Source organism: Vicugna pacos, chromosome 1 (genome assembly GCF_048564905.1).
Source record: "Vicugna pacos chromosome 1, VicPac4, whole genome shotgun sequence".
NCBI lineage: Eukaryota > Metazoa > Chordata > Mammalia > Artiodactyla > Camelidae > Vicugna > Vicugna pacos.
In genome coordinates, this window is record NC_132987.1 from 76761282 (window position 1) to 76786513 (window position 25232).

The 25232-nt window shown below is 34.7% G+C and overlaps 1 protein-coding gene across 7 annotated transcripts in view; it reads right to left on the reverse strand.

The window, feature by feature from the left end:
• Window positions 1–513: 513 nt before the first annotated feature.
• The window catches only part of DZIP3 (DAZ interacting zinc finger protein 3), a 99498-nt gene continuing 74779 nt past the window's right edge, over window positions 514–25232 (reverse strand). For all 7 annotated transcript variants that reach the window (XM_072965641.1, XM_072965634.1, XM_072965635.1 and 4 more), the window contains 11 exons: window positions 22413–22481; window positions 19911–20007; window positions 17053–17156; window positions 15431–15518; window positions 13372–13473; window positions 9197–9322; window positions 7031–7170; window positions 5598–5718; window positions 3939–4082; window positions 3758–3859; window positions 514–2240 (listed from right to left, as the gene is read on the reverse strand). In XM_072965641.1, coding sequence (XP_072821742.1) covers window positions 2130–2240; window positions 3758–3859; window positions 3939–4082; window positions 5598–5718; window positions 7031–7170; window positions 9197–9322; window positions 13372–13473; window positions 15431–15518; window positions 17053–17156; window positions 19911–20007; window positions 22413–22481 — 1204 coding nt within the window. In that variant the 3' untranslated portion in view covers window positions 514–2129. The remainder of the gene's footprint in view (window positions 2241–3757; window positions 3860–3938; window positions 4083–5597; window positions 5719–7030; window positions 7171–9196; window positions 9323–13371; window positions 13474–15430; window positions 15519–17052; window positions 17157–19910; window positions 20008–22412; window positions 22482–25232) is intronic.

Sequence of the window (25232 nt, forward strand, 5' to 3'; positions counted from 1 at the left end):
CTTTATTGTTAAATTATACTTCACAAAGAAAAATCCCATTACCTTCAGCATCTGCAGACTTGGATATGACTTTCAAGAGCATGGTCCTACTACATTCTCACTATATATCAGCTATCCTGGTAAGTCTTCTGGCTCCCTCTTTGGAACCAAGAACCACAGACCAGCACCAATGCAATCCTGCAGCCTGAGTTTATGGAGGAAGCACATGACTGACTGCCAGGACTCTCAATTATTAGGACTCTGAGCCACTATTTAACCACATGACCTGGGGCAAGATATTTTGGTAAAATGAGGGAACAGACCAGAGGATCATTAAGGACCCTTTAGCTCTGAGATTCTATGATTCTAAGACATCTCTGGTATTTCACAAGTCTAGCTGACTGCCTTCTTGGAAATTTTCCTACCCGTTTTCATAAGTGAAGAAAAGTTTAAGCACAATTAAACAGAAATAGATGTTTGAAACAGATTTCAAGTAGCTTCAGGATACAGTTAAAGTGATATGCACAGATAAAATTCAATTAAGGAACATTTATTCTTTCTCACATGAAAATAAATCGCAGTTGTAAACATACACTAAAAAACATTTGTTTTACAAGGTAATATGCTATATGACCATGACCTTGAGGTGTAGACAAGATAATTATTAAAGGCCCTGTAAGTTCTGAATTGTGCAATTCTACATGACATTTCACATGTCTAGATGAGTGCCGTCACTTTGGGGTACTTTCCTTCACATTTTCCAGTCTATTCTCATCAGAGAAGAAAACATTTAGTGCACGATTACAGAAATAGGGATTTTAAATAGAGATTTAAAGTAATCTCAAGATACACTTACACTGAAATATACAGATAAAATAGTTGCTGAGTCAGAAAACACTTATTCACAGTCTAAATTTCATTAACTTAGGGAAAATAATATGAACCAAGTAACATTTCTTTTACAAGGTGACTTAATTCTTTAAATTTTGTGGCTAGAGACATGTACAACACTTACAGCATTTACACAATACTAATTTCAGAATGAGTTTTGACCTCTAAGAATGAAAGTTCTCAGTGACAAGCTTTAGCTATGCAATTTAGCTCAGTGGGTGTCAACTCTGTCATAAGAAGCAAACTACACAGAAACAGTACCCTACAGCCCCCAGCATGAGAAGTGAAATCAGAAACTTTTAAGGCAGAAAAAAAATTCCTCTGAAGTATAAACGATTAAGGTCCAAAGAGTGTATTTACAAATGAACATATGATCTAAGTTATTCAACTGAGCAAGTAACTTAATTTGTACACTAACTTCTTACTGCTTCCTGGCTCTGGGAATATGTGTGCTGTACCTACTGTGCAAGACACTGGGAACAGCAGGAATCATCAGACACGGTCCCAGTGGTGTGCTGGTAGATGTTCAATAACCAGCTCCTGAGGGGAAGAAGAGCCCTTACTTACTGCATTTACCAATTTCTGTTGGGTAAAATTTTCCTACTATGGCAGATTTCAAGCGACCAACAACTTGAATAATTGGCTTACAAAATTTCTGAAACTAAAAATCATCTCTCACAAACCATTATAAGCCAGCTCCAACACACCACTGTTTGGTTCCCCACTATCAAGTAGCTCATAATCTCTTCATGTGTACATATTTTAGAGGACAGAAAAGACTAGGCAAGATAAAGATAAAATAAAAATAAATTTTTATAAGCAATTTTAAAAGTTAAAAGGGACACTAAAATCTGCAGTATTTTCCTGCTTCTCATGTTTACATTTATTTCAGGAAATTAAAATGTGGTATACTTGGGAGAAAGTAAAGGATGAGTGGCATAAGGAAAAGAAAAGACATCCTAAAATATATACTAACAGTCTTCATGTTTATGTTGGAGGAAAATATCTACTAAGATAAAGGCAAATATAATGTAACTTTTAAAATTCCATCTTCTTTAAACCCTTTCAGTTCAGTTCACAGTCCTGAAGATTTGTCCTCTCTTCTTTGGCTGCAGCTTTGATAAGATTAGCTAGATTATTTTGCACAATACTGAAGAGCATACTGCTTCACACCACTCACACTATCAGCTTAAATAAAGGGCAAAACTAAACTGTGGAATCTGAAAATCAGACTTCCTTTGCGTAGTCACCCCCTTTAATCAGATCTTGGGCAACTGCCGGCTGGGGTGACCAGGAAATTCTTCTGGTAGCAAAACATGGAGTCTGCAGGTTGGGCATGTCCCCTGTTGCATCAACCAAGGTCTAATGCACTAAGGAGCAAAAAGATGCACGTCAGTCTCTCAGATTTACTTAGCCTAGCAGAGGCAGCTGTTACACCAGGGTTGCCAACCAACATGTCTTTCAGTGGATCTTAGAGCCTTATTTGGTGGATTGCCATGATAAATGCTACAATCATAGCATCTTGTCTGTGGTTGGCTGAGCAACATAGCCGGTAACAGTAGAACGCTTTTCAGTCAGTTTATTCTATTAAGATCCTTCTCCCAGCCCCAATTTTCAGAAAGACTAGCAGTTCTTCCTAATAAGGAGGTTGAGGAAACCTGTTATATGTTTTCTCTAGTTTATTATATATTTTTCTCATTTATAATCCAGAAAGAGTCATACCTAAATATACAAAAGTCAACAATACCTTATGTTAAGTACTTATGGTGTTTTAAAGTTAAAATCCCTACATAATAGATACACTTTTTTAGACTGCTCTCTCTTTGGTGATAATGGTAGTACCTTTGGCTATGAACTATCTGTTAAGTTATTTGCTTGAATATTGACTCTCCAAAAACACATTATTTTTACCCGTATGAATAATGAGAGCCAGATCAGGTGAGAGAGGATTAAGGATAGCAGTATATAGGAGGCCCATTAACTACTCTAACCCTAAAGAGTAACCTGAATGAATCACCTGCTTTCTATTCAATGGGCAATGGCAAAAAATAAAAGAAGTTTTGTGAAACATTTATTTTCTAAAAGGATCTTTAGGACCTCTGAAACTTCAAATGGGAAAGTCAGATGGCAAATATCTATCCTGGATCTCTAGCCATTCTGTGTATATTTCTTATCAGAGCAGATGTAAAATATAATTCTGTATTAAGTATCACATATGTTTGAAATAATGTCTTACAGATACGGCTTGAATGAGCTGGCTACTGTTCACTTCTCTGAGAAGCCTTTCTTGTGTTAAGACTATCTTTTCCTGTGTCAAATTACATCTCTTCAACAGAAGACTTGGATCATAAATTGTGTATCAATAGCACTTGCACAGCAGCAACACCAGGAGTTAATTTATATAAATGCCAAGAATTAACAAAAGATATGCCAGACTCACATTTTTCTAACATCAAAACTCAAGCCTCAGCATCTTCAAAAGCAAATATAGGAGCCTGGACAGACGGTTTAGGTAAGTCTTCTGTGCTATAATGGCAGTTGGCCATCATTAGGTGTAGACAAAGGACACTACTTATAGCAAGTCCAGGTGAAGTGGCACTGTTGCTCAACTGCCACATGAATCAACATCCCTCCCAGCTCTATCAAGGGAACTGCCACCATGTCCCATTATATCTCATCATTGTCCCCTTCTCATGTTAGGTGTGTCAAGATCTGAGAAATCACGATGCAATTCATGGGTTGGTATGGGAAACAGATATAAATGCTACTGTGTGGTACCCAAAGCCCAGAGTTATTTCCAGCAGAATTCATAACACAGCAGTGGATGATACATGTGTATGATTTCAAGAAAGGCAGTAGGAATTTCCCTTAGCTGATTAAAGTTTACCTGAGAGTGGAATTTGTGTGCACAAGGCAAAACTGAAAGGTTTTCTGGAGAGAGATTCTCGTGACAGATTACACAAGGCTCCTCTTCTTCTTCCTCATCATCCTATGGAAAATACACAAGTTAAATTCAGCTCATTTCTCTCAAGTTTAAATGTATTTATAATCAACAGTTTCAGCCTCACCAGAGTATTGGCTCCTTCCCACGTGGCAGGAACTTTTGAACTGAGGGGCTTCCAGGCTGGTTTTGAGGGCTGGGCAGCATTAGCCTGAGGTGGAGTACGGCTGGGTGAAACACAGTTACTATTTGGCACTGATTTTCCTTGACTCTGAAAATAAGATTATTACATTTATCTTCTTTTTAGAATTGTACTCAAATAGGAAGAACTGGTAGAGTATCATAGAATAGGTTATAGTGAGAATTAGCAAGAGGGTCAGTTAGATTCACAGGAAATCTTGAAACAAACGTTGACGATATTACTTATATACTCAGAGCCAGCTAAAGACAAAAATAACTCTAGGTGCTCTTTTAATAAAAACAAGTCTTTGTGGATTATTAGGGAAAAAAAGTCTCCTTTTGGAATCATTCAAAGTAACCTAGAATAAATTTCAAGAGGATCAGTTTAATTCTAGAATCATAGACTGGTAAGTGTTTCCCATGCCATTTGTCAAGTTGAATTGTTTATTGTTAACAGATGATTTAATATGATTATAGACTGATTTCCTGATCATGTTATGGAGATAATAAAGCTAACTACTAAAGATAAGGTCAACTGTAAATAGTGCTGCTGTGAAATACCAGGGTGCATGTGTCTTTTCAAAATATATTTTTCTCCAGATATTTGCCCAGGAGTGGGATTGCTGGATCATATTGTAAATTAATTTTTAGTTTTTTAAGGAACCACCATACTGTCCTCCATAGTGGCTGCACCAATTTACATTCCCACCAACAGTATAGGAGGACTCCTTTTTCTCCACACTCTCCAGCATTTATCGTTTATGGACTTTTGAATGATAGCCATTCTGGCTGGTGTGAGGTGATACTTCACTGAAGTTTTAATTTGCATTTCTCTTACAATTAGCGATGTTGAGCTTCTTTTCTTGCTGACCATATGGATATCTTCTTTGGAAAGATGTCTATTTAAATCTTCTGCCCATTTTTTGATTGGGTTACTTAGTTTTGTTTTGTTTTGTTTTTTGATATTAAGCTATCTGAGCTGTTTGTATATTTTGGAAATTAGTTCCTTGTCAGTTGCATAAGCAGCACTATTTACAATAGCCAAGATATGGAAACAATCTGAATGCCCACTGACAGATGACTGGATAAAGAAGTTGTATATTTATAAAATGGAATACTACTTGGCCATAAAAAGGATAAAATAATGCCATTTGCAGCAACATGGATGGACCTGGAGATCATCATTCTAAGTGAAGTAAGCCAGAAGAGAAAGAAAAATGCCATATGATATTGCTTATATGTGGAATCTAAAAAAAAAAGACATAAATGAACTTATTTACAAAACAGATTTACAGATATAGAGAACAAACTTATGGTTACCAGTGGATTAAAGGGGTGGGAAAATTGGGAAAAGTGGGTAAATTGGGAGTTTGAAATTTGTACCTCTTAGGAAGTGATGGAAATGTATGGTATCTTGACTGTGGTGGTGGTTTCATAGGTGCATACATATCTATCAAAATTCACCAAATTGTATATTTGAAATATGTGTAGTTTACTGTACAGAAATTATACTACAAAATAGTTGAAAAAAAATTCTTTAAAAATTAAATAGAATTAAAAAAAATATAGGTAAGGACAAAGAGATTAAGTTTTTTTTTTTTTTCACCTGAGATCTCTTGGGGTCAATAAACTGCGAAATTTTATTAACGATTTCATCAAATGTCAGTCCAGATAAGGACTTCCCATGAGTATCCTTCAATTTCCGTAAGAAATCTGTAAGCTCCTTTCTGGAAGAGATCAAGGAAAGAGCAATGGTTATTTTCCTACTGCCTTGTGGATGTGCCCTCCAAAGGCGATATAAAATCCTATCATATGATTGATCTGTGGCATATAGATGTGATCTTTTACCTTTCTGATCTAAAAAAGTAATCTCAGGTCCCTCTGCATTTATCTTAAACCAAAATGAAAACTCTGATGTGTTCATTATTAATAATGTGTTCATGAATGATAAAGTTTAGTACGTATTTTCTTTCCAAATAGAGATTTAACAGTCTTTAAAAGTTAACTGTGTGAAAATTAAGTTTGTTATCCACTTACTTATACACTGAGCTCTTTATATCATATCTCTTAATGCTCTCTTAACTCAGGACTAAAATATTCCTTTTTAACTATGTTGCTATTGGTCTCTTATCATTGTTAACAGTTTTACTTTTGTAAAGCTCAGAAACAGAAAACAAAGATTAAACAGAACAAGAAAGCAAAGATTAAAAGACACATTAATTATGTGATAAAGAAACCTAGGAGTATTTTAACTGGTATGTTCCTTTTCAATTTCCATGGCCCACTGACCCAAAGCCTGTGCACACATTTTTGGTGGGATAGGGTAGGGTGATGAAGTAGTTTCCTTTTCCAAATGAAATTTTCTATTCACCATTATATTTATAAAACCTTAGTATAATCCTGAAGCATAACAGTATATGTATTAAATACAAGCATTTGTCTTCAAATGAAAATACTAGTTAAAATTAGGATAATTTCATTTGATACAAGACTAAAGATAAAAGACACTTCATTTCTGGAAGAAGAGAATTAAATATCTTTCTGCTAAAGTCAGAACTGTGAAAAGCACAGTAAAATAATGATTTCTTGCATTTACCTATGCCTAGCAAAGAAACTATAAGGACCCTCAATAAAATTAAGGAAATAGGAAAGCAAAACCTGATATCTGAGCTTATAGGGCATACATACAATTAACTTAAAATTCACTTTGGAAATAGGTTATTAAGATAATTATTGTCACTGGTGGCATTAAAATTAGCTAGGTTTACAAACAGTTGTACTTTCAGTAAATGAGCAAATCTAAGTTTAAAATTTTATTCTCTCATGACTTAAAACTAACAAGTTTAGTGACAAGGTTTAGCATTTATATTGCATACTACCCCTTCTTAATAAATTTCATTTTCCTTACCAAGGTCATGGTAAGGAAATACCTTCATATGTGTGTGTGTTATGTTTACCTGTAATGTTTCATTGGAGTAATTATGGCTAGGGAAACCGTAGAGTATGATCTGTACTCACCACTAAAAATAACTAAGGTACCTGGTCTGTTGTGGAAAGGCAGTTTTCAGCCTCTCTGTAATCTTCTCCCAGTTCCTCACGGGGAGATCACTTCCCAGACCTGTGCTGGGAGGCACAGCTTCTCCCACAGGTGCTGGCACTGTCCAGGCTATGCCAGCCACCTGCAGGGAGCACAGAGTTATAAACCCATCAGTTTCGATTATTAGTATGCAAAGTTCCATGCCAACATGACATTTCTATACCTCAGAAAATGGGTAGAATGAAGAAAAGGAATATTGACATACACGCTCCCTTTTTTTCCTTTAACCAGCACAACAATATTTCTAATTGTTAATATTACCCTTATTTTTTAAATGGCACATGCTATTCTCAGTAACTGCAAACAGAAGTACATACAGAGTGTGTATTTCTGAAAGCAGCCTAAAGTTTGGAATGCTAATAAATTATGGCATTTCTACTTAAGTCCATAAAAATAGATCTGTATGTCTGAGCATAAGAGATGTTCAGGAAATATGTCTCCTAAAAAAGATTGGCATAGCATTTATGGCAGAACTCACTTTATATTAAAACATTTTTAAAATGTGCATGCATAGAAAAAGGTCTGTAAGCTGTAAAATAATTTGTAAATAGGAATTATTTTCTAAGATTTAATAGGTAATTTTGTTTTCTACTTCATATTATTTATTATATATTTTGTGTATTCTGTATTTGCTTTTTTATGATTAGCATATACTACTGTTATAATTAGAAAAATAATAAACATTAATTTTCAAACAATGAAATAAAGATGAAAATACAACTAATGGCCAGTGTCATGAATGTTATAAAGGTGATATGGAGGTTGTAGTCACAACTTTGAGCCATGAAACCATCAAATGGTTTTCCCCAAAGTTTCCCCCGTATTTTGTGATATTTCCTTCTTAGAACCATTAGGATGCTAATTAATATCAATAAGTGAATACTTTTGAAGTGCTTGTCTGATTACTACATGGAATCTTTTACCTAAGACTCTACAAATTATTTTCAATATATTTTCAAATATAAGATTATTACTCATGAAACATTAGCAATTATTAACAGCCACTGAAATTACTCACACAAAGCTTAGTAAATCAGAGAAAGAACAGAGTATCCCCAGAAATCTGGGTTTGTCTCAGTGTCAGGTTTTTCAGAGGAATCAGAAAGTAATCTTACTAGAAGGTTGAGGTACTGTAATGTTTTCAATAAAATTTTATAGCTCCTTATAGAGTGGTGCAGAAGCAAACCACATGAGCAACACTGTGATATCATGGTGATAAAAAGATGTACTTAATAAGCATGTTAAGGCCTATGTACATATTTCTTTGCAGAGAGACAGCCTCCACACAAATAAGCAAGTACATTTGACTATATATTTCAAAAAGAGCCTGACAGCAACATAAACCCCAACTGACCAGAACGTAGTTATGAGAAAGTCAAGATTAGAAAACTTTTCATTAATTATACTTAACATCAGTCTTCCAGGAGATTTTTCTCTTAATAAAAAGTTAACCTTGGCCAGGATTACAACTAATAATCCTAATCATTTATTTCTCCACTGCTGCTTCAGTTTGGATAAAGCTTATTTGGTTATTTGTAGCTAGGAAGATTTATAACTTTATAGTATATGTTTCAAAATGATACTATTTATATTATCTGTTCATAGATAAACACTGTCCTACTATACACACATATATGTATGTATATATGTACGTGTGTGTGTGTGTGTGTGTGTGTGTATAATTTTTCTTTAGCCTGTGGCATGATTTAGTTTGTTGTGTGACTTGGCTTCTTTGCTTTTCAACCTACCCAATAACCATGGTAAACATCTATTAAATGGTAAATTATCTATTAAAAACATTAATCAAACCTGCATCGTTCCCTGTTACAGAAGCAAAACTGTATGAATTCTCTACTATAATATCATATTCATCTTTTGTATTCAAAAACCAGGCTATTATCAATTAATGAAACAATAATATAAGTAATGCCCTTAACACAGTGCTAACATGGAACCATTCATTCAATCAGCAGCAGCAGCAGCACTACCACCATTACCTTCTTCATTATTTATCAAATAAATGAATAAAGACAAGACATTCACTCTGAAAGTCCACTGTAGTGACAAAGAACTAGTTAATGTCTACTCCACCAAGAAGAGCTCTGTACCAGGGGGGGTCTAGATTGACCAGATGCAGAGACGACTCCAGAACAAATGGCAGGCATTTGAGGAACAGTGAGTAGGGGTCTAAAGAAAGATTCTTTCACAAGGGGTCTTCCCAGGAACTGCTGCATCTAAAATAGAAAAGATAAGAAATAAAAATAAAACCCCCACATATTTGTATAGGCAATGATCTAAAGATTCATAGAGCAATGTTTGGGGGAAAACTGATTTGAAATCTAGAAACAAAGCACATTAGAAACAATGTTGTTATAACATTAGTTAAATACACAAATAATTGAAAAAGCAAAAGGCAGTAAAATATACTAAACAGCACTGAGAGAGAGAAGAGAAGTCGGTTCTGGTCCTACCTTCTCTCCACCTAGCTGGGTAACCTTGGGTGCCAAGTTATTAATCTATAAAATAAGAAGGTCGAGTAGGTGACCTTTAAGGTTCTCTGCCAACTGGAATAATACAGGACTATGCAAAGGAGCTCCTCAATGAGTGCTGTCCATGCTGATAAATAATACTCACATTCAAATTCCACTACAGAATCAAAGCTGTCTATAAACCTCATGTTTAGCTCCAAGGACAGTAGAAAGCTGAAGTGGGGTGGGCCTGGGGAATAAACTCTCCTACAGTGACTTGTAGACATGCCTGTGGGTGTTACTGCACTTCCTAGGGGGTTGTAGAAAGCTAGCCCTTCTTAGCATCTACCAATGGGATGGAAACCATATTGGTATCTACAGGATACTGGACTTAAAAAAAGGACAGGTTTATTGAGCATCTACTAGGGGCAAGGTCTAGCACTGCCATAAAGAAGAAGTTCAACTATTCTTTAAATTAAAAAAATGAACATCAATGTAGCTCTTAAGTAATGATCCTGAAACCATCTGTGTGAAACTTAATGGGGGGGACTTTATAATGGAGAGATCAGTATGATATTCAATTCTTAACATCACTAAAGGAGACATTGTGTGTCTTCTAATGTGTATCTACATCATCACCTATAAAGTACTCTTGCCAAAAATACTGAACCTAATTCTAACCAACCCTCTAGATCTAATGATTAGTTTATAGAAAGTAACAGAATATGTATAATGACATCACAAGGATGTAATCAGTTGAATCAATAATGTGGGAAATTAGTTTTTTTAACAAATAAATGACATGAATAAAAGGGAGGAGTTGGGTAGCTGTTACAAATTTAAAGGAAAATAATCAGCCAAATGCAAAGTATAAACCTTGTTTGGGTTTTTTTTTAAAAATAAGGGTTTTTAAGGTAATGATAATCATAACCAAATTGGAAATATTATCAAGCCAGTTAAGAAAAAAACATTTTGGAAACAATTGGGGAAATATAAATTTTAATATGAGATACTAAAAATTATAATTTTCTTACGGAGGAAAATGGTGTGTGTTATAGCCATTAAGAGTCCTCATCTGTTAGGAATACATATTGAAGTACAAATAGATGAGACTATAATATATAGGGTTTACTTTAAAATATGCCAGTAGAGAGGAAGAAGGGGATGACAGGAAACAAGACTGACAAAATGTTGATAATGATGTTGAAGCTGGCTCTTGGGTTCACAGAGGTTCATTATCTATTCTATTTTTATGTATGTTTCAAATTTTTCATAGTATAAAGTTTTAAAATAATGAATGAATGGTGGGTACTAAGTCAGTAGTCCTTTTTGAGAACAATGAATACCTAACACTACTTTGGGGATTAGACAGATCAGGGTACAAAAATGAAAATATAATGAAACACATAAAAATACTGGGTTACATTGGGAACAGAATCCATTATTCCAGACTTTTCAGGTTAGACTATTATATTTATTTAAAGCCTGGTGGCCATTCCTTACACTACCAGAATCAGAGAGGCAGATTTTAGTGATCAAGTCATCTAGTACAATTTCCTGATTTGCAGACGAAAAAAAAAAAAGTCCAGGATAGCTGATTTTCCTAAAACCAACACAGTTCTTCACAGAGTTAGAAACTGAACCCAGATATCTGGTGTATTTCCAATGTATAATACCACCTCAATTTATAGTAAAAGACACAGTCATATTTCTGTGCTTTCAAAGTGTTCCACTGCTCAATGGTCACTTTAACACGACTGTCAGCTTTGATCGAACACAGCAGTGACTCTGGTTAGGAAGCGCAAAAGATACACATGTACCCCTCAGATGTTAGCAGATGGATGTTTATGAATTCCATTGAGCCTAAATGCCAGTGGGTTTCTGCCCTGGGTGGCAACATCAGACATAAGCAAGACTCTGAAGGGATGAGGATGTAGAGGTCAAGGTTTGACTATGTTTGTCAGCTAGAGAGTGTCACTGGTTTCAGGTAGCATATGCTGGTCTGGTTCCAGGAAATTCCAAAGAACAACTCTGTATCTAGCTTCCAAGTCTCTGAAGCCATTTTATATTTAAAGTGATGGGTGACTTTAACTACAACCTATAGGCAGTAGTTTAAATATAGGGAGAAGGCAACAGGGTTTCTACAAATCCTACCAAGAATGTGTGTTACTTCCTGTAGAACTACAGGAAATCTGGGATTTCATTTCTGTCATCTACATAACACATCCCTTATCAGGGTAGCTGGGTATGATGGTGTTCAAAGTCTAGAACAATAATGCTATAACACGATGCTCCTATAAGCTCCTATAGAAACTAAATTAACCAAAAATATAAAAGGCACTTGACATTTCCAAAGGTTAATTACTATATATAAAAATAGATTAAAAAAACCAAATTTCTTCTGTATAGCACAGGGAACTATAACCAATATCCTGTAATAACCTTTAATGAAAAAGAATATGAAAACAAATATATGTATATATATGCATCACTGGGACACTATGCTGTACACCAGAAATTGACACATTGTAACTGACTATATTTCAATTAAAAAAAAGTCAATCCATAGTGTGAGGTTAAAAAATATATATATATAAAAAGCCAATACTGTCATTCTAAACTAAAGCCCGTGGTACATATCATATAATGCTTTCAGCTCTGGATTCTGCTTTTGAAACACAGTATAGCTCCACACAACTCACATAATTTTAAAGTTCCTTGATACACTCAACTAGTATTTGTAGAAATAACATTTTCAAAGTTCTACTACAAGCAGAAATGCTGATGTCAAAAGTGATCTACTGCTAAATGTATCACACCTTTATTCTTTTCTTACCTGAGATCTGTTATCATAATAAAAATAATCACCTAGTGATTCTGTCCTAGAAGGTCTTTTGGAAAGCTGCATGAGTTTACTGGAAGGTTAACATAAATAGTATAGCACAAAGATTAGTTTGTCTGATTGAGGCTCATTTATCCCTAACAACAAGTAGGGAAGGGACATAAATGGAAGTTGTCCTTACTGTTAAAGTTAAGGAAAAGAAAGTCTAAGGAAAAGAAAAGTTAAGGAACAGAAAGTCTAAAATGTAAGTGGAAGGGTGGAGTCCAGCCTGCTAGGGTACTACACTGAGATGTGTCAGCCATCTAGTGGTAACTTGAGGGCATTGGGAATTATGAGCATTCACCAGTTTTCTCACACAATGTTAATGAGATTGAAAGGTTAAATGAGAACATATTACGTCTTTAGATATCAAATACATTACTAAAATCCAGTGACACAACCTATCTCTTGGCCTCAGCTGAGCCAGCCAACTACTCATATCATCTGTAGATGATATAGCAGGAATGGTCATAATTATAAATGATATGTACAACATGTGCCCATTCTGCTTTGAATACACATTAAACATATTGCATATTCAATGTTTTACAGCTCATATCATTTATCAAGACATAGATGGCAATTTTTCAAAATGTTCAAGTTGACCCTTGAACAACATAGGTTTGAATTGCATGGGTCCACTTGGATATTGATTTTTTTCAATAAATATCATCCCTATAATTTCATTTTACAGATCTTTAACTAAATGTAGAGAAAAGTTTGCATTTGATTAGAAATCACAATATGTGGAATAAAAAGATCTAGGGTCTGAGTTCTGATTCTATCCAAACTGCTTCAGCTCCCTGCCTTTGGTAGTCATTTATCAATTTCTTTGTTTTTGAGGCAGAGAGAGCTGTATCCGAATTTCCTAACTTCATGGTGGGGTCAGCACCCCCAACTTCTGTGCTGTTCAAAGGTCAACTATATTTCTTACCAGTATCTCAGGACTGGGTGGTGGTGGAGGAAGCTGGATTGGAGGCAAGGTACTCAAGGCAAACCCTTGCTTCACCTTGTTAATTTGTTCATTGTACTGTGTCTAGTGAAAGAAGAGAAACAATATTTCACAGCAAAATCAACTTCAAAGAAACAGCATATTGAAATAGTAATGTAATTGACGTAATTTTGAATAATACAGCATAGAACAGTGATTCCCAATCTATACCAGAAATAATATAAAAATAATTTTTAACATAAAAACAATTCTTTAGACCACTATCTGCAAATTTAAATAGTTATATCTTAAGAAGTTTCTGTTGATTGAGAAGATACAGAGACACAGAATTCACAGATCTTTGTGATAATTTCTCAGTGTTTCCATAATTTTCAGCCCCCAAATGGGAACCACTGATATAAAGTGAATAGAGTCAAAAGATCAACAAGTTGTAAATAATATACTAGCTGATAAATATGGGGGGGAAAAGCATTTGTAACAAAGAGTTGAACTACTTGCAAATGTTCATTTTAAAAACTGGAGGGAATACTTATTTAATGTCCATATTTTTTTAACCTCAAAAGTTATACTTCTAGGGCGTAAGGTATAGCTCGGTGGCCGAGTGCATGCTTATTAGCATGCACAAGGTCCTCAGTTCAATCTCCAGCACCTCCATTAAAAAAATAATAAACAAACAAACAAACCAATTACCTCCCCTCACAAAAAATTTTTTTAAAGTTATACCTCTAGCTTTCTCCAGTTCCATATACACCTTTTTTTTTTCTCCTGGATTTTGCTAAAAGTAAGACTCCAATCCCTGAGGCTTAAAAATATACTTTTAACATTTTTTGGCATTGCCCCCATTTTGTAAACAACCCACGAGAGCTGGAAAAAAAGCCTTAAGAAACAAAACATTTAGAAACTTCCATACACAGAGACAAGTGCTTAGAAGAAAACAATGATAGAGAACAAGAGGCAGCTCTTTTGAGGCTAGAACTTTGAATAAACCCAACAAAAACGTTAAGCATCATTAAAGACTAAGTAAGAAAGTCCAGGAGAGAAACAGTCAAGACCATCAAGGACAAAGCTAGACAAGTAGGTAGTGCTTTGAGGCAGCTCTTAATAACTGAATGTCATTGTTCTGCTGGCACTGCTGTGGAATCACAAAACAATCAACATTATATGAACTTATCTACAAAACAGAAATACACTCACAGACACGTAAACAAACCTATGGTTATTGGGGCAAATGGGGTGGAAAGGGCTAAATTGGGAGTTTGAGAATTGATAATATTAACTACTATATATAAAATAGATTAAAAAACAAATTTCTTCTGTACAGCACAGGGAACTATGTTCAGTATCTTGTAGTAATCTATAAGGAGAAAATATGAAAAAAAATCTGTATGTATATGTAGGACTGGAACATTATGCTGTACACAAGAAACTGACACATTGTAACTGACTATACTTCAATAAATTAAAAAAAAATCAACATTATATATCAACTTTAAGATACAAATACAAAAATATTCTAAAACCAAACGAATAAATTAATATTCAGTGGGTTACCTCTTTAGATTACCTTTAGCACAGTCCTAATTCTATTACATGAATAATTAAGACTTCATTATTTTGCATCATGGAGTAATTACATGAAAAAGTTAATACTGGAAACTAATACAGGCCTGACTGATCTTCCTTTTAATTCTTTAAACACATAATGACTCAGATCAAGTTAAGACATTTATTTCTGGCTGGAGGAGAGTTAGCTTTGGAATTCTAGGACAATTAAGTGTGAGGCACAATTTTTGAGTTTACCATTTACTATACCAAGGACCTAAAGGTCCATCTATAAGAGTCTAGGATGCTAGCTACAACCAACTATATGGAAGTAATCAATCTCAAACCTCAAAAAGGCATAAACTTTAATAACTGCAATGAAAAAGCATGTTCTTCTGTAAATTTCTCTAGTAATTGTTTTTAATGTCAGATGTTTTCTTGAAGTATATATCACCTATACCATTCAGTCTATTTACTCTAAATACATTTCATGACTTACCCTGAGGAATGCAATCTTGTTTCTAACATCTGTCACAATGGCATTCCAACTGTCTACTGCAGCCTTTAACTGAAGTGATTCTACGTTGCTGGGGTAGAAATGGAGACACAAGAGAAAGTTTTTTCTTTTTATATACCACTTAGGTTTCCAAAGTTCCCATTATGTTCTTTAGCATATATGTAAGTAAAGTAAAACAACAACAAAACTACTTTCATCACTGATTAACTCAAACGGGCACAAAGTTGTATGGAAGAGCTTGCTATTAAAAATAAAGACCAGGAGACAAAGATAAGATTTATTTTTTTTCAAGAGCAAATATAACTTCTGCTTCCAGACATTAAGTTTCTTTTCTAACTTGGCAGTATTTTTTAGGACATATTATAAAACCTTTCTACAGGAATGCCTCCACTGAAGAAGGGTGGCAGAGAAGGCCAAACAGGGAAATTGCCCTACCCATCCAATGCAGGAGCATTCTCAAAGATGTTGACTCATTTTGGAAGCAGGTTTTGGACCATCTTCACACTAACCCTAATATCACAGGGCCATGGCTGGCCTAGCACGCTCTTTTGCAAATTAGAAAAAGATATTCCCTATATTAAATCAGAGAGAAGTACCTCTTCTGTGAGGATGAATTAGATTGTTGTCTCTATGCAATGCATAAACTGCACAAACACAGCAGCTCTGCCAACCACGCCTACCAAATGACTTACGTAAAACAGCTTTGAAGTGTTAGGTGCCTGGCATCTCTAGTAGAGAGATTTCAAACGGCCTTTCAAAAGGCTCTATCTGTTATAACATCCCCACTCCAGTATCACCCAGCACAACTGCTTTAAAAGAGCATAAGAAGTTATCCCTGAAATCATCTCTTATAAAGAGGCTTGATAATAGTCTAATTTAGAGAGCATCGTTTCTCGCAAGCAAAGATAGACTTACAACAGTGTTTCCCCGACCTGAATGCACATTGGTATATCTTGGAAGTCTTGCTAAACATCAGAGATTCTGATTCATTAGAATTGAAGGATAATGATAATCATATTAAGATGAGAATCATCAAAAAATATTGATGCTTTGGTACCAGAAATTCTAATTTAATTAATTCTCCAAATTTGAAGATGTGCCTCACAAACTTATAAATTAAAAAAAAAAATCTCATGCAACTTGCCTAATATTTGAAAATCACTCATCTGTACACAGCAGGAAACTGCCTTTAACACAATTTTAGGTGTTAATATTGATTTTTCCCTCAGTGTGCTCCAAAGGTACTTAAAATCAAGCACTGGGAGAGAAAAGAATCAGAAAAAACTTTTCAAATTAGAATCCACCTTGTTTTGTAAATATTTGGTCTTCATGCAGATTTGAGACTTCTGATCTATTTCATTGTGGAGGAAAGGAAAAATCTGTCAGCAGCCATTACTGCACTTAGTAGACTTCTCAGTGCTGCAGCAGAAGCAGCAAAATAAAAGCTCAAAGTGACTAAATGACTTCTGAGGTTTAAAAAAACAATGGCTTATTTACTCCAAAGATGTCATATATGTAAAACATATTACAGGTTACATTCAACCTTGGAGCTACTTGTGAGTACCTCTGGGGTCAAGACACATTAAGGAAGAGGGAAGGGTTACCTTGCTGCCATGTTCGTCACCCTGGCAAGCTGACTGAGGCATTCCTTTTCAGTCTGTTCTAGATGAAGCAAACCAAAATCTCTACGACACTGTAAGAAATACACCTACAGGTTTTTGAGAGAAAGAGAAAGAAGTTAAAGGTGTCCTTGTAAATGAACACATTTTTTTCTCAATCATTTCAAATAAATTTAAAGCTATTTTTTCAATCTGTTTCAACAGCACCTGAGCTTCTTTCCTGCCCATAACACATTTTAAAGCTCTTTGAACCCACACACCTACAATCAATTAATCTTCAACAAAGGAGGCAAGAATACACAATGAAGAAAAGACGGTCTCTTCAGCAAGTGGTGTTGAGAAGGCTGGACAACCACATGTAAATCACTGAAGTTAAACACTTCCTCACAAAATACACAAAAATAAACTCAAAATGGCTTAAAGACTTATATATAAGACATGACACCATAAACTCCTAAAAGAGAACATAGGCAAAACATTCTCTGACAAAAACTGTAGCAATGTTTTTCTTAGGTCATTCTCCCAAGGCAATAGAAATAAAAGCAAAAATAAACAAATGGGACCTAATCAAAATTATAAGCTTTTGCACAGTGAAGGGAACCATAAACAAAACAAAAAGACAACCTACGAACTGGGAGAAAATATTTGCAAATGATGCAACTGACAAAGGCTCAATTTCCAAAATACACAAAGGGCTCATACAACTCAGTAACAAAAGAACAAACAAACTAATCCAAAAATGGGTAGAAGACTTAAACAGACACTTCTCCAAAGACATACAGAAGGCCAACAGGCACATGAAAAGATGCTCAGCATTGCTGATTATCAGAGAAATGCAAATCAAAACTACAATGAGGTATCACCTCACATTGGTCAGAATAGTCATCATTAAAAAGTCTACAAATAATAAATGTTGGAGAGGGTATGGAAAAAAGGGAAGCCTCCTACACTGTTGGTAGGAATGTGAGTTGGTGCAGCCACTATGGAAAACAGAGGCTCCTTAAAAAACTAAAAATGGAGTTGCCATATGATCCAGCAATCCCACTCCTGGGCAGATATCTGGAGAAAACTCTAATTTGAAAAGACACATGCACCTCAATGTTCACAGCAGCACTATTTACAAAAGCCAAGGCATGAAAACAACCTAAATGTCCATCAATAGATGAACAGATAAAGATGATGTGGCTTACATATGCAATGGATCCTACTCAGCTGTAAGAAAGAATGAAATAATGCCATTTGCAGCAACATGGATGAACCTAGAGAATACCATACTAAGTGAAGTAAGTCAGACAAAGACACACATATGATTATCACTCATATGTGGAATCTAAAATACAAATGAACTTATTTACAAAACAGAAACAGACTCAGAGACACCAAAAACAAACTTATGTTTACCAAAGGGGAAAGGGGATTGGGGAGGGATAAGTTAGGAGTTTTGGATTAGCAGACATAAACTACTATATATAAAATAGATAAACAACAAGGGCCTACTGTATCGCATAGTAAAAAAATATTTTTAAAAAGCTATTTGATCAACCCTGAAATTCTAATATTTTTATTCAAAAGTTACTGGGATTGTAAACATTTTAGAACATCATTTTTCAAGCTTGCACATGCACTGGAATCATCTCAGAAACTTTAAAAAATGGTGTTTTGGTTCCAGAGATTCTAATTTAATTGATACTAAGTGCAGCCTAGGAAGTGGGGTTTAAAAAAACTCTCAGACGACTCTATTACACAGCAAAGTTAAAGAACATTCAAAACAAGTCCTGCTATTTGATTGTATTTAACTGATGAAGGGTAAGAAAATAATCAGATCATACAGAACTATGCCATCCAAATAGACCTGGGAGATGATCTAGTCCAAAGTCTCTCTCTCAGCGGGAATCCCTTCCACACTATTATTGATTCATGGTCATATGGCCTCTGTTTTTTTTCCCTAATGATCACTCAGTATTCACTGATAATAGCTTATTATACTCTTGGATAGCATTAAGTGTTTCTAAAATTAATAATGGAAGTAGAAAGGAATTTTCTGATTAAAAGCAGTGAAAAACAAAGTCTACAAATTTGAGCTCTTAAAATAATCTGAGTGTTTTTTTCCAGTTAAATTTAATACTCTAATACTTTACTCTCCTGAAATTTTAGGTGCAGATATCACCCCTTGATTGTTAAGCTCTGAATTCCAGAGTACTCTGCTAAAAAACAGAGCCTGCCCAGGACAGAGATGGGAAGGTTTATATTGCTTTTAATGTTAACAAGCTCTCCGAAAATTTGAATTTTATTGTATATCAAGTTTTGTTATCTATAAAAATACATACAATCACATTTCTTTTGAGAGATCCTAGCTGTGGTGTTTTAAGATAGCTTAGAAGAAATGGCATGACTTTTGGGGGATCTAGAGGTAAGTTGGTTTTTGACATTGGAGTGTATAGTGTGTATGTGTTTTTGGAAGATCTATGTAGGAAACAGCAAAGAAAGGAGATATGACAGCAGTGAAATGTTAATCTTAGAAGTTTGGCTTAGTGACCTGGTTTAACAAGAATTTCCCCAAGATCTCTATATTTGCTATACACACTGAAATAAACTATTTCTTGCAGGCATTTGAGAGAAAACAACGTAAGATCATCAACCTTCAAGCAGACATATAAAATGTCAATTAATCAAAAAAAAAAAAACACAAGCGCTTGAGCTGTTTTTCTGCTGGTCCTAAGATGTCTTAATTCTGTTCATTCAAAAAACAATCTTTTTTCAATTCTTTATTTTTCCTTTTTCTTTTTACCAGTACACAAGTAAAACTTCCCTCCCCAACCCCATCTCTCTCTCTCTTTTTTTACCTCAGCTGTTAAAGCTCTGCTAGTTTCTGCATTCAGTTTGTTTAAGTATGTTTTAATTGTGCTTTCCAGATTATGCTTCTCCATTTCCCACTGAGATCTGAAATATATGATCATTAAAGAGTCAGTAACATTGCAGCAAGGACAGACTTTTCCACCTTATTCAGGGGGAAGACAGATACAAGCTATTTAGTGAGTAGGAAACGATTTCTGGGAAAAGTATACAGCATATAAAAGCAAGAGAAGACATTACTTAATCCTTACTGTTATCCTTTATTATCAAGAGAGGAGGTGGTTTAAAGTTGTCAATATGATTATGCTTTAAAACTTGGCTCTGCAATCAAGTTGTCTGAGGACAAATCTGAGCTCCACAACTTTTAAAATGTGAAACCATGGGCAAATTACTTCTCTATACCTCAGTTTCCTCACATATAAAAATGGAGAGAATTATATTACTTACCTCAAAAAGTTGTGAAAATTCAGTCAGATAATATACACAAAGCACTTTGTGTGTGACACATATTAAGTACTAAATAAATGTTAGCTACTATCATTATTAATAAATCTTACATAAGTAAAATTTCTACAAGCCTTTTTGTATCCTAACAATAGTAACCCCAAAAGTTTTTATTATCCCTATCATAAAGCTAAGTCACTGAATTAAAATATTTTACTGGTTATCTCAGTGCTTACATTCAATACCTTAAAATGAAAACAATTCCTATACCTTCAGAAGGAGAATGGGAGATGATAATAAGGATGGTATTTATGAAGGACATTATGGAAAATGACTACCTATGAGGTTTCTCTTTTTCCTATCCCATTTCATTTTCCTACACTTGAGCCCCAGAATGCTAGAGCATACAAACCAAATTATATCTCTATTGAAAACAATTCACTGGAAATACAACATTGTAATATTTCATGAAGGCTTTTTTCTTCAATGTTTTACCATTAGAAACATTTGGATGCTTCAGTACCTAATGAACATTGATGAGAAGCTTGATAAACAATATACTATTTATATCATTAAGGCCAGAGTGTTTTGAAGCGGAAAAAAATCATAAAATATTCAAGGAGATATATTAAGTTAACCAAGAGGAATTATGATACCATTGAATATTGTGCAAAATTTCCCCACAAGAGAAAAATAGATAAATTGGACTTCATCAAAATTAACTGTGCTTCAAAGAACATCATCAAGAAAGTGAGAAGACTACAGAATGGAAGAAAATATTTGGAAATCATATCTCTGACAAGGAACTTATATCCAGAATATACACAGAACTCTTAAAACTCAAAAGTACAAAGAGAAACAACCCGTTATTTAAAATATTCAAAGGAAGTAAATGGACATTTCTCCAAGTATACAAACAAATAGCCAATAAGCACATGAAAACATGCTCAACACAATTAATCATTAGGAAAATGCAAATAAAAACCACAAAGATATACAACTTCACACACACCACAATGGGTGAAATAAAGACAGGTAGCCTAATAAGTACTGGTGAGAATATGGAGAAATCAGAACCCTCACTCACTGTTGGTGGGATTGTAAAATGGTGCAGTTACTTGGAAAATAGTTTGGCAGTTCCTCCAAAAGTTAAACATAGAGTTTACTGCATGTCTCAGCAATTCTACTCTTAGGTATACACCCAAGACAACTGAAAACATATGTCCACACAAAAATTTGTATACAAATGTTCATAACAGCATTATTCATAATAGACAAAAAATGGAAACATACCAAATGTCCATCAATGGATGAAAAGGTAAGCAAAATGTGGTATAGCCATACAGTGGGAGATTATTTGTCCATAAAAAGGAATGAGTACTGATACATGCCACAACATGGATGAGCCTTGAGAACATTATGTTAAGTAAAAGAAGTTAATCACAAGAGATCATATATTATATAATTCCATTTATATGAAATGCCCAGAATAGGCTAATCCACAGAGATAAAAAAAAATAGACTAGTGGTTGTTGGAAGCTGGGAGAGAAGAGAATCCATTTCTAATGGATCCAGGGTTTCTTTTTAGGGTAATAAAAGTGTTGACGGTTGTGAATGTGCTAAAAACCAAGGACTTCTATACTTTAACAGGGTGAATTTTATTCTATATGAATTGAATCTCAAAAAAGCTGTTATTAAAAATACGTCAATCAGTTTCATAAAGCAGTCGCACCTAGCAGTATTGATTAGGGTAAAGAGGAAGCAATTCATAAGCCCTAATCCCTGATGGCAGTTTGTTATGGACTATAACTTTGCTGATTAATCACTCTCTGCAGTTTTCCAAGGCCAGAGCTAAGGCAAACACTTGCCTAGGACATTTCCACTGACACCTGCTGTCCCAGTGTAACTATTAATACTGCTCAGTATCATGCTCAAAAGGCCCCCAGTTTGGATGATAAATTATTTGGCTATCCTGGCCAGAATAAGCTGAGTGGAATCACAGAGTTTCAGACAGGGTACACTCAACCAAAGGAACAGCTGTTTGTTACCTTTTCATGGAAAGCTGCTCTTTAAGGTTCTTGATTTCATTATCTTTAGCATGGCTTTGACGCTGTAATCTAAGAAAAGAAAGAATGCCATAAAATGTCAGAAATTATTTGTCATTAATAGGACAACTCTACTTACAGCTGATGAGGGACTAAATATGTCCCATTTTGGGCCACAAATCTTGAGCCTGAAAATAACTGGACTCCCCTACCTAATCCTTCTGAAATTTATCTTTATCTTTCTTCACACAGAACTAAATTCTAACTCTGTAAATTAGAAAGCCAAACGGAAGAGTTATATTGTATCCCCAGCTCAACAACTCAGAAAAATTACTTCAGCTATTTGTTCTTTAGTTTACCCACTAGAAAACGAGATGGTATCTTATAATGTTCTAAGGCCTATGGTGGGATTGAGAACTTTAAGTTCCTTAAAGAGATTACATCAAGTCAAGCAAACTATTAAAGACTTAAGGTGTGAAAGAAATCAGACCTTAAACTCAGAAGTAATAAAGCTGTGTGCAAATAAGAATTTTAATTAAAACTATAAATTATAACTGGGGAGTTACTCACAAGACCTAACCAACAGAAGAACGGATAAAAATTTTGTATAAATCAGAACACATAACCAGTGATTAGCTTAAAACCAAAATGCAAAAAGCTATTAAGAGAAATGCGAAGTATTACCTTTTGGTTAACATATATTCACATACCATTTTTGATGTTCCATCTCGTACGCTGTATTTCTCTTTGCAACCAAGCTTTTACATTAACCTGCTAATCTGCTTCAATATGAAGAGATTATAGCAAAAGTACATTTCTCTTTAAGTCTCTGGTATATTCAGTTACTGGAGATACATAGGAGTTTTGGTTTATATAAATTAACGAAATGATAGCGCCTTAAAATGATGACTTAAAATGCTGGCTGGATTGCTCACCACTGTCTTTCAGAGACTACCTATTCACCTTTAAGCTTCTCAGGAGCTGTAGAGACTTACAATCAATGTTGTATTTGACTGAAAGTGCAAAGAAAAGAAACCAGGTCTCTTTCTATACAAAAGAGGTCATGTTCTCAAGTAAAGAATGAGAAATACAAGCTTTGTTACTATAGTATACAGGAGTATGTAGAGAGAATTGAAAAGTAACGTGTACGATTTCTAACACCGACACCTTTCTTTCCCTTGTGTACTTCCATTACTTTACTGTTTTACCCAGCTCTAGTTTAGAGTCGGCTATAAGAATTGACAAAGCTGGCGGGGAATTTAGGAGACTTAGATTCTTAAATAACAGAGGACAAGGTGGGCATAGTTCCTATCAACCAGTTCATATATGAACCAGCTGTGTATCTTCAGGTAGTCATAACTTCTTAGTCCCATTTTTCTCATGAATACCATCATTGGGTAAAATTAGATTTTCTTTTCTTTCCTTTTTAAAAAAATTTTTTTAATGGAAATTGAACCCAGGACCTTGGGCAGGCTAAGCACACACTCTACCACTGATCTATATTCCAACCCTCACCCTAGATTTTCTTTTCTAAAAGATCTAAAGTTCTCACTCTTACTCTGGCTGGCTATCAACTTTTTAATATAAATTTTATTGATAGCAGTTTCTTAACATTTATGGTTTATTGTAATTTGTGCAAAAATGTCATTTTTATATAAATCTGCAATTATCAATATATATTTACCAAATACTTACTGTAGGACTGGCACTGAATTAGGTCAAAGAAAAAAGATGTTTTTGCTCCCTAATATACAAGATGTTCTAAGATGAAAAAAAATCAACATTTTACAATTAAAGAATATTTGTATTTTTATCACCTACTCTTGGGACATGACCAGGTGAAATAAACAAAGACAGGCTCAGGAGCCTGTAGGAGAACACACACAACACTCACGCTTTCCTCTCCGCCCTTCCTCCCATCTCACCCTACCCACTACCTAGCTTAGGTTCAATACTATGTCTTCAATGAAGTTCTTCCTTATCACGACAATCCAAAGTACTCTTTTTACCCCCACAAGATCCCTATTAAGTATAGCTCCATTTGACAGCTATTTACATGTACTTTTAAAAAAACTCAAGCTTTTTCAGATAAACATAGATTCACACACAGGTGTTTAAAAAATGATACAGACAGATACTGTGTGCCCTTTATCCCTCAATGTTAACATCTTGCAAAATGATAGTGTAAAAACCAGGATGTTGACAGTGATACAGTTCAAGATACTGAAGCTTTATCACCACAGGGATCCCTTATTTTGCCCTTTTATAGCCACACCCACTTCCCTCCCACTTCTACCTCCTCCATATAACTTTGCAACCACTAATCTAATCTGTTTTCCATTTTTATCATTTTGTCATTTTTAAACTATTTGAAAATTTGTCATTTCAAGAACATTATAGAAATGGGATCATATAGTTATAAGCTTTGGGTATTGGTTTTTTCACTCAAAATAATTCTCTAACATCTGCAGGGTCTGAAGTGATGTCACTGTTTCATTCCTGACGGTGTTAACTTCTATCTTCTCTTTTTTTGTCAGGCTTGCTAGAGGTCTGTCAATTTTATTGATCTTTTCCAAGAAACAGCTCTTTGTTTCATGGATTTTCTGTACTGTTTTTTCTGTTTCCAACTTCATTATGTCTAACCTTTATTATTTCCTGCCTTCTGCTTGTTTGGGTTATTTTGCTTTTCTTTTTCTGGGTTCTTGCGATGGGAGTTTGTATTATACATTTAAGACTTTCTCCCTTTTCTAATGTGCACTTTCATGCTATAAATCTTAGGCTGCTTTAGCTGTGTCCCACAAACTTTGACATATTGTATTTTCA